Source organism: Drosophila bipectinata, chromosome 2L (assembly GCF_030179905.1).
Source record: "Drosophila bipectinata strain 14024-0381.07 chromosome 2L, DbipHiC1v2, whole genome shotgun sequence".
Classification (NCBI taxonomy): Eukaryota; Metazoa; Arthropoda; class Insecta; order Diptera; family Drosophilidae; genus Drosophila; species Drosophila bipectinata.
In genome coordinates this window covers 933,756-943,553 of record NC_091736.1, presented here as the reverse complement: position 1 = coordinate 943,553, position 9,798 = coordinate 933,756, and the positions used below count along the sequence as shown (strand labels likewise).

At 40.4% G+C, this 9,798-nt stretch overlaps 2 protein-coding genes across 2 annotated transcripts; both read left to right on the top strand.

The window, feature by feature from the left end:
- Window positions 1-405: 405 nt before the first annotated feature.
- On the top strand, window positions 406-2,205 carry LOC108131229 (uncharacterized). The gene is made up of 2 exons (XM_017250012.3): window positions 406-659; window positions 722-2,205. Exons 1-2 carry the CDS (start codon window positions 632-634, stop codon window positions 2,029-2,031), a joined length of 1,338 nt encoding a protein of 445 aa, XP_017105501.2. The 5' UTR covers window positions 406-631; the 3' UTR covers window positions 2,032-2,205.
- Window positions 2,206-3,064: 859 nt separating this feature from the next.
- Window positions 3,065-9,328, top strand: LOC108131228 (protein peste). Its single transcript, XM_017250010.3, has 5 exons — window positions 3,065-3,421; window positions 4,419-5,096; window positions 8,184-8,481; window positions 8,537-8,816; window positions 8,876-9,328. The coding sequence occupies exons 2-5, from the start codon at window positions 4,458-4,460 to the stop codon at window positions 9,216-9,218; spliced, it is 1,560 nt and encodes a 519-aa protein (XP_017105499.2). The 5' UTR covers window positions 3,065-3,421; window positions 4,419-4,457; the 3' UTR covers window positions 9,219-9,328.
- Window positions 9,329-9,798: the final 470 nt, after the last annotated feature.

Below are 9,798 nucleotides of genomic sequence, written 5' to 3'. Positions count from 1 at the left end.
TAAATATCTTATTTTTATTGCAAAATGATACTTGATTCCTTCAAGAAAAGGTTACTCATTACCTACAGATGTTCATCCTATTATTATTTTTCAATCAATAGTTTCTTTTGTTAAATATTTAAAAATTACCCTTTTTTTAAGATTCATTGAAAATTAGGTTTTTAAAAATATTGTAGCACAGATTAGATACAGATATTCGAGATACTAGATACAGAATCTAGATACTAAATATCTTATTTTTATTGCAAAATGGTACTTTTATTCTTCGAGAAAAGGTTAATCTTTACCTACAGACTCTAAAATAGTTCATCCTAACTATTATTATTTTTTAAACCACTAGTTTCTTTTGTTAAATATTTAAAAATGCCTCTTATTTTTTAGATTCATTGAAAATTAGGTTTTTAAAAATATTGTAGCACAGTTTTTAGCTGACAGTTGCTGACCGATTCGTCCTTCAAAAAACTATCGCTTAGGTTGATCCATCTCTAGATGGATTTCGGACTTAGGTAGCGCGAATTTCGCCCGTTTTGCCTGGAAAACCACCCCTTAGTGACCTTCATTCTAGGTAGCGATCATCTGACCATGGCAACAGCGTAATTTTCGTCAGTATTACAACTTCAACGTGAGAGAAATGACGTCAACAACAGATAGAGATACAGGTAAACCGTGTAAATAAACACATCTGTGAGTGGCCTTGAAAACAGACGTCCCCCTTTTGCAGCTCCCACTGTGACTTCGCTCCTGCAGCTGAACGATGATGTCCTGGCACTGATCATCCGCCAGCTAAATGTATTCCAGCAGTATGAGATCGGCAGGTTGAATCGACGGCTGGAGAGCATTGTCCAAACCATCTGGAGGACACGAGTGCGCAGTGTTGTCCTCCAGGATGAGATGTTCCGGAGGTCATCGGCTACCAATGCACGATTCTTAGCGTTCATCCTAGCATTGGCTCCTTACATGCAGCGCCTGTGCTGCAAGGATCTGGACGTAAGGAAACTGCGACTTCTGAGTAATCAAAACCTCGAGAGGATCACGCACTTGGAGTGGCTGGGCGAGAGTAATCGTCGGGGACGCGTGCGTTTCGTGGACGAGGATGTGCGGCTTCTGAGCCGAGTGTTTCCAAAACTAAGACGGCTTAAACTGAGAAACTGCCAAATTACTGGAAAATATTTGTGCGACTTGGAGGAGCTTAACGAGCTGTGCCTGGACGACTGTCAGTTCCTGGAGTCACACCACTTCAGGGATCTCTTCCGGCAGCTGCGCCTGCGCAAATTCGACATAATGGAGGACTGCGACGAGGTCAACTGCTGTGACCTGGTCGATCTACACTTGTGCCCCACATTGGAGCACATCAAGATAGCCGACTACCACCTGTGCATGGAGTCGGATATTACGCAGCAGCTCCTCCGGTTACCACGTCTCCAGAAGCTGTCGATTTACTCCAAAAATTTTGTATTTGATGTCCTGGCGCGCATAGCCCGCCCAGTCAATGCGCCGGCCAGAGCAGCTTCGTTGATTGAGGGTTTTCGCTTCAGCGGTGTACTCCACGATTATGGACGATTTTTTCAGGAACTGGCCAACCTGGCCAACCTGAAACGACTGGAGCTCCATAGTCAATCGGAGGATGAGGGCGATGGGCAGGGACTGCAGGTCCTGGGGGATCAGATCTTAAGCCAGCTGGCAAGTCAACTAACCGGGCTCACCGAGCTCCGTTTGTGTGGATACCAACTAGAGAGTCCTGCGGGTGTGCTGGAATTCGTGACCAAGTGCCGTCAGCTGAAGATCCTGGACATGACCCGCTCTCGTTGTCATGGCGAGTTGTTTGTCTGGCGTTGTCTGGGCATTCTGTCCAAGCAAAGGGGGCGGACCGAGCCTCTGGAGCTGTGGATTCGCCAGACCGACATCAAGCCAGAAATAGTTCACAGTCCGCGATGCCTGGACAACGCGAGGATGCTCAGAATCGACGCCAAACAGATCGGACCTAGTCTAGACTGCATGTCCGGGGTGTTAAAGTTCATCTTCGTTCGGTGATGCATCGTCCAGATAGTGAATGGGGTAATCCACTGCCCATTGATGAGCCCTGCGGCCTGATAACACCCGATTTTTAATTCAAGACTGAATACCCGAATACCCTTCATCAAAGACACCGCTGATATAGAAGTTCTAAACAATAATTAAGTTCAGATATTTTTAAAAATTAACCAATAGGTGCCAAAATGATTACAAATGTATGTGTTTCTTTACCTCAAAGTTGAGTCACTTTTAATGAAGAAAATTGTAAAGAAAAGGTATTTTTTACTTAATTAAAATAAATAAATAATATGTATTATAGATCAAAGGTGTTTGGTGGATTTAAGGGTCGCAATCTTCGATGATCTTGAAACACTACATTAAATTTTCCATGAACCAGCATTCCTTTTGAGCTGTCATAATAGAAACTGATTAAAGTCATAGATCGGATTAATAAAAAAAAAGCTACGTCAGTTTCACTGACGAAATGCATTTTTTTTAAGACCGCCTTGCGACGATACTTATCACCTCGAGGCATCAAGAATTGGGGCAGGAGATTAGAAATTGGGGTACTAACAGTATCACAGCCTGATAAGTCCAAGTCCGGGGAACCGAAATCGAAGTTGTGGAAAATCATAAGGGAACGGCGAAAGTTAAACATTTAATATATTAAGTGGAAAGTGTCGTATCAAATCCACTCACGATGTCGTAAAATGATAACCCCATAATATGGAGCTATTGAACTGTATGTGGAGTTCATTTAAACCGTGCGAGATTTATAACTATAAAGTAAAGACTTCAACTGCACTGACAACAAAAGATACAAAAGAAATAATTAAATTTATTGGTAAGTAAAAATTAGTGTTATTTATTCATATTAACTAAGATATTCCCAAAAAATTGTGGGAAGTTTTAAAGTAAAATTAATTACTTTTTATAAACTAGTTTTTTCAGTGCATCATTTAAGGTTTTTTGGCTCTGTTTTATTTTATTCTGACAATTATGTTTATTTTTCATGGCACTACATATAGGAGTCTTCCTATATGGAAAAGTATATTTCCCAACGGATCGGCTCAGTCGTTATCAAGTCGGCACTGGAAGCAGTTCAATTGCACCTACAAACCTAAGAGATGCACTCACGGCGTGGGTAATCTGTAATCCGTCCGCTTAGCTAGTCAGGATAGTACTTGGATCGGATCAGAAATAGTAATATCGCAAGAAGTAGTACCCTTCTGAGTATTCGCCAATCGCATTGCATTATCACAGTGGGCAGATAACCTCCACCCTGAAGCTCGGACTTGGACTCGGATCAGATCAGACCACATAAGGAAGTTGAAGTGATCAGACGGCAAGAATCTTAAACCTTTGCGATCGGAGAGCAAAAAGCCAAACAAAGATCTTGTTTTTTTAGGTAAGGACTTCAAAAATCAGAAACTTAGTTTTTGGATAGGGACTTGTAATTTGTAACTCTGAAAATCACTGTGATTTAGTAAAGTAAAGCTTGAAAGTGTAACGAACTTCACGAATGTACGACTTTCAGGGAATGACTAGGAAGCCAGACAACGATGACATTTTTGTTTCTTCTCCAAGATAGACTTCGTTTTATAGGCCAATTTAAGAATTATGGCCATCATTAAGAGAGTGTAAACTTCAATATATTCTAAGTGCTTTATAACGACTACGTTTTATAACTTTGAAGCGTGGACCTATCTTAATCTTTCTGGAGAAAATATTCTGGTCAGTAGCAGTGTAAATATCGAATCATATGGAGCAGACTTAATCTTGTGAAAGATCTTTTACATAAAAACGATTAGCAACCATTTAATAAACATATGTAATTTGCATGTGCAATTAATACGGTCTACATAGGAAGTCAACCAGTTTAAGAGGCGATTTTGTTAATTAAAGTATGCTTCTAACAGAATTTATGGTCTTGTTCTCGAGGATTGCGTAGCAAAAATTGTTCAAGAAATTATTTAAATGTGCATATCTGATAAAGAACAACACTTGTTTTAACAAGCCCTTAAATATTAATATAACTCACAAGCTCATGTTCTGTTTATTTTGCATATTATGCCAATGCAATTGCTAAAATAATTTTGTTCCAAGAGTATAAATATTCTTTGTTTAAAAAGTGACTTCATCTGGGGTGGTTTTTTATTTTAGCAAGCAAACTCAAAGAGTTTAAATATTATTTATGCCTGTACTTTTTTTATACTCTTATCTTAATATTTATGGAAATTTGTTATTGGTATTTGTAAGAGTATCTAAACATTAGCTTAGTCAGATACATTATGTATTACAATGTATTGATTGTATAAGCACTGGCATGCATATCGGGTTGGGGAAAACAAGTTAGGCCCAGTGCGGTAGAATATATCTTAGCTTAACTTGGTGCGTCCGATCAGTTACCATTTCAGATCACAAACGATATCGGTCACGCTGCCATGATCGGGAAAGAGCGCATCTTACGAACGAGTGTGGCAGGACTTATGCTTGCCACCTGCAGCCTCTTCTCGCTCATATACATGCAACGCATCGAGAAGTGGGTCCTCGAGTGGTTCATGGTCCTGCGGCCGGGATCCTTCATCTATGACCTGTGGCAGTCGCCCACCATCCAGACCGATATGGACCTCTATATCTTCAATTGGACAAATTCGGAGGATGTATCGAATACCTCAATAAAGCCGAGGTTTGAGGAACTAGGACCCTATCATTTTACGGAAAAGATGCAAAAACTCAACGTTCAGTGGCACGATGAAAATTCTACGGTATCGTATATGAGAAAGAGTCGATTCGATTTTGTTCCGGAAAAGAGTGCCGGCTTGCCAACAGATCCTGTGGTGGCCCCCAACTTAATCATAGTTGGTCTTTACCAGAAAATGCTACGCTTGAATCCCTTTTTCCGCTCCGTTATTGTAATGGCCCTAAACGTATACGGCAAGGAAACCACAATAGTCCAAACTGCCGGAGAATGGATGTTTGACGGTTTCGATACACCACTCATCAAGATGGGAAAAGCTCTACCACCCGGACTTGTTCCAGAAATGGATTTTGCCTACGATAAAGTTGGATACGCATATCCGGTAAGTTGTCATGAATGATATAGCCATCACTATGATCATCACTTCCCTATGATATATAGGGAAAAACCCCATTTTCTAGGGATCCCTCACGAAACATGGACAAAAAATCTAAAAAATATTTTGTCTCAGGATTTTGATGCAGAATGGTGGAGAATCGATCTAGAAATCGTTTAAGGTACTCCGCTTGAGAATCGGATCAGGATTGGGGAGGATATAGCCATCACAGTGCACCCTATAGGGGAAAACCCCATTTTCAAGGGAACCCACAACGAAAAATAGACAAAAAATCTAAAAAATATTTTGTCTCAGGATTTTGATGCAGAATGGTGGAGAATCGATCTAGAAATCGTTTAAGGTACTCCGCTTGAGAATCGGATCAGGATTGGGGAAGTTATAGCCATCACAGTGGCCCATATAGGGGAAAACCCCATTTTCAAGGGAACCCACAACGAAAAATAGACAAAAAATCTAAAAAATATTTTGTCTCAGGATTTTGATGCAGAATGGTGGAGAATCGATCTAGAAATCGTTTAAGGTACTCCGCTTGAGAATCGGATCAGGATTGGGGAAGTTATAGCCATCACAGTGGCCCATATAGGGGAAAACCTCATTTTCATGGGATCCCTCACGAAAAATGGACAAAAAATCTAAAAAATATTTTGTCTCAGGATTTTGATGCAGAATGGTGGAGAATCGATCCAGAAATCGTTTAAGGTACTCCGCTTGAGAATCGGATGAGAATTGGGGAAGATATAGTCATCGCAGTGCCCCATATAGGGGAAAACCTCATTTTCATGGGATCCCTCACGAAAAATGGACAAAAAATCTAAAAAATATTTTGTCTCAGGATTTTGATGCAGAATGGTGGGGAATCGATCTAGAAATCGTTTAAGGTACTCCGCTTGAGAATCGGATCAGGATTGGGGAAGATATAGCCATCACAGTGCACCCTATAGGGGAAAACCCCATTTTCAAGGGAACCCACAACGAAAAATAGACAAAAAATCTAAAAAATATTTTGTCTCAGGATTTTGATGCAGAATGGTGGAGAATCGATCTAGAAATCGTTTAAGGTACTCCGCTTGAGAATCGGATCAGGATTGGGGAAGTTATAGCCATCACAGTGGCCCATATAGGGGAAAACCTCATTTTCATGGGATCCCTCACGAAAAATGGACAAAAAATCTAAAAAATATTTTGTCTCAGGATTTTGATGCAGAATGGTGGAGAATCGATCTAGAAATCGTTTAAGGTACTCCGCTTGAGAATCGGATCAGGATTGGGGAAGTTATAGCCATTTCAAACCTCATTTTCATGGGATCCCTCACGAAAAATGGACAAAAAATCTAAAAAATATTTTGTCTCAGGATTTTGATGCAGAATGGTGGAGAATCGATCCAGAAATCGTTTAAGGTACTCCGCTTGAGAATCGGATGATAATTGGGGAAGATATAGTCATCGCAGTGGCCCATATAGGGGAAAACCTCATTTTCATGGGATCCCTCACGAAAAATGGACAAAAAATCTAAAAAATATTTTGTCTCAGGATTTTGATGCAGAATGGTGGAGAATCGATCTAGAAATCGTTTAAGGTACTCCGCTTGAGAATCGGATCAGGATTGGGGAAGATATAGCCATCACAGTGCACCCTATAGGGGAAAACCCCATTTTCAAGGGAACCCACAACGAAAAATAGACAAAAAATCTAAAAAATATTTTGTCTCAGGATTTTGATGCAGAATGGTGGAGAATCGATCTAGAAATCGTTTAAGGTACTCCGCTTGAGAATCGGATCAGGATTGGGGAAGTTATAGCCATCACAGTGGCCCATATAGGGGAAAACCTCATTTTCATGGGATCCCTCACGAAAAATGGACAAAAAATCTAAAAAATATTTTGTCTCAGGATTTTGATGCAGAATGGTGGAGAATCGATCTAGAAATCGTTTAAGGTACTCCGCTTGAGAATCGGATCAGGATTGGGGAAGTTATAGCCATCACAGTGGCCCATATAGGGGAAAACCTCATTTTCATGGGATCCCTCACAAAAAATGGACAAAAAATCTAAAAAATATTTTGTCTCAGGATTTTGATGCAGAATGGTGGAGAATCGATCTAGAAATCGTTTAAGGTACTCCGCTTGAGAATCGGATTAGGATTGGGGAAGTTATAGCCATCACAGTGGCCCATATAGGGGAAAACCTCATTTTCATGGGATCCCTCACGAAAAATGGACAAAAAATCTAAAAAATATTTTGTCTCAGGATTTTGATGCAGAATGGTGGAGAATCGATCTAGAAATCGTTTAAGGTACTCCGCTTGAGAATCGGATCAGGATTGGGGAAGTTATAGCCATCACAGTGGCCCATATAGGGGAAAACCTCATTTTCATGGGATCCCTCACGAAAAATGAACAAAAAATCTAAAAAATATTTTGTCTCAGGATTTTGATGCAGAATGGTGGAGAATCGATCTAGAAATCGTTTAAGGTACTCCGCTTGAGAATCGGATGAGAATTGGGGAAGATACAGCCATCCCAGTGGCCCATATAGGGGAAAACCTCATTTTCATGGGATCCCTCATGAAAAATGGGAGAAAAATCTAAAAAATATTTTGTCTCAGGATTTTGATGCAGAATGGTGGAGAATCGATCTAGAAATCGTTTAAGGTACTCCGCTTGAGAATCGGATTAGAATTGGGGAAGATATACCCAGCACTGTGGCCATATAGGGGACTTAATCCTACTTCTTGGTTTCGAAGATAGAAAGTTGGATTGGATTGGATTAGTTGGACGTTCTAATGAGGATAATAAGGATTACTATATGCGATATTTGATATAAATATCCAATCTTAACCGCAAGATTTTGTAAGAGGATTATCCATTAAAATTTATAGTTGCCTTTTTGTAAATCTATTTTTATGAGTCATAGTACCTGGATTATGGACACTGACTAATGTATTTTCTTTATTCTGCTCTGATAAGGCAGCAAAACTTTGTAGCACAAAGTCTAAACCTTATAATGACACTTGTTTTAAGAATTTAAGATTTCATTATCAAAATTTTTAATCATTTTATGTTTGATTTTAGCGCAATGGAAGCACGGAGATCTATGGCCACCACAATGTGTATACGGGACGAGATAACTTCGAGAAGCTGGGTCAAATAGCGAGATGGCGCTACAATAACGTCTCAGAAGCCAGTCCAAGATGCAAGCTGAAGGGCAGCACCGGAGAGTTTCACCCGACTCCCCTGGTGAAAGGCAAGCCCATCTCATACTTCCTGCCGGACTTGTGTCGCGAATTCCAGATCGATTACTTCGGCACCACAACATTCAGAGGCGTCGATGCATTTGTCTACAAGGGCAGTGCCCGAAACATGGCTAATGGTGAGACATTGTCGTCCAAAATTCCAGTTAAAATTTTAATATAATAACTTTTCAGGGACTGACAATCCTGACAACAGTTGCTACTGCCAGGATAACTGCCAGGAGGTTAGGTCCGGACTTCTGAATATATCCTCCTGCTTGTACGGAGCACCTGTCTTTGCCTCGTATCCGCACTTCTACCTAGCGGATCCTTACTACGTGGAACAGGTGGAGGGAATGAAGCCTGACAAGGATCGTCATGAAATGGTCGTAATCCTGGAGCCCAAAACAGGAATGTTGCTGGAGATGAAGGCCCGTCTGATGGCTGCGTTATTGGTGGAACCAAAAACTCAACCGTGCGTTAATTCTAAAACAAATTATAGTAACATTGTTTACAATTATTTAATTATTTCAGATTATATCGTAATGCGAGGAAAACCTTCTTTCCGCTCATCTGGGCGGACTATCGTGTCCAGATCACAGATGACCTTCTGTTCTATTTGAAGCTTATTCCCATCGCTGAGTGGGCGGGAAAAGTATGTGGAGTTCTGGGCGTGGTTCTGGGTGTTGTCATGTTGTTTTATTATCCATACCAATGGATCTGGAAAAAGCGTTATATGCAGAGGATAGAGATCAACACCCTGGATGTGACGAGAACACCAGAGTCCACAAAGTCCTCCGGAGGAGTAGAGGAGTCTTCCTTGCTAATGGGACTGACATATACGGGGGCGAAGGAGGACGTTCGGTATCCTTGTTGAGGATATTCTGAAAATACTTGAGATTATTAGTTAAGAGTCAGTTTTAAGTTAAGGTCGCAGGATTATTTCTTGCCTAGTCTACAGATTAAGAAAATAAATGGTAAACGGAACGATACTCTGTAGTTTGTTTAATCTAAGAGCTTAATTATGTTTGGGGTATTCCTATGAAAAGATCGCCTTAGTCTAAAATTCAAAAACTTTCCTGAAACACCGACTTTATAGGGGGAAAATACCCGGATTGTGGTTGTTGAGAAACACATATTATGTTGCATTGATATGCAGGCCGGTTTCGACCAATGCAATATTTATGTATGTATGTTTGTCCACTGAACCGTTTCAGAACCGATTCAAAATGCACGACGCCAAACAGATAACCGGTTTTTAAGCCAAAAGAGTCGGAGAATGGCAGAGAAATGAAGAGAGCATGCGAGAGCAGGCCTATTTTCCTTATGCTCTGTCCGCTCATTTGCGCCGCTATATGATTATACCCTGAAAATTATGGAGTACTTTAGTCAGAAGAACTAATTTTAAAATTAAAAGATTATCCTTTTCAAGGAGACTCTTTTTATAGTCATATGAG

Bases quoted from the DNA above. Each gene is read 5' to 3' on its own strand.
- LOC108131229 (XM_017250012.3), top strand. From the start codon at position 632: ATGACGTCAACAACAGATAGAGATACAG. The intron at 660-721 runs GTAAACCGTGTA...CCCCTTTTGCAG, and splicing joins AACAACAGATAGAGATACAG to CTCCCACTGTGACTTCGCTC.
- LOC108131228 (XM_017250010.3), top strand. From the start codon at position 4,458: ATGATCGGGAAAGAGCGCATCTTACGAACGAGTGTGGCAGGACTTATG. The intron at 5,097-8,183 runs GTAAGTTGTCAT...GTTTGATTTTAG, and splicing joins AAGTTGGATACGCATATCCG to CGCAATGGAAGCACGGAGAT. The intron at 8,817-8,875 runs GTGCGTTAATTC...TAATTATTTCAG, and splicing joins GTGGAACCAAAAACTCAACC to ATTATATCGTAATGCGAGGA.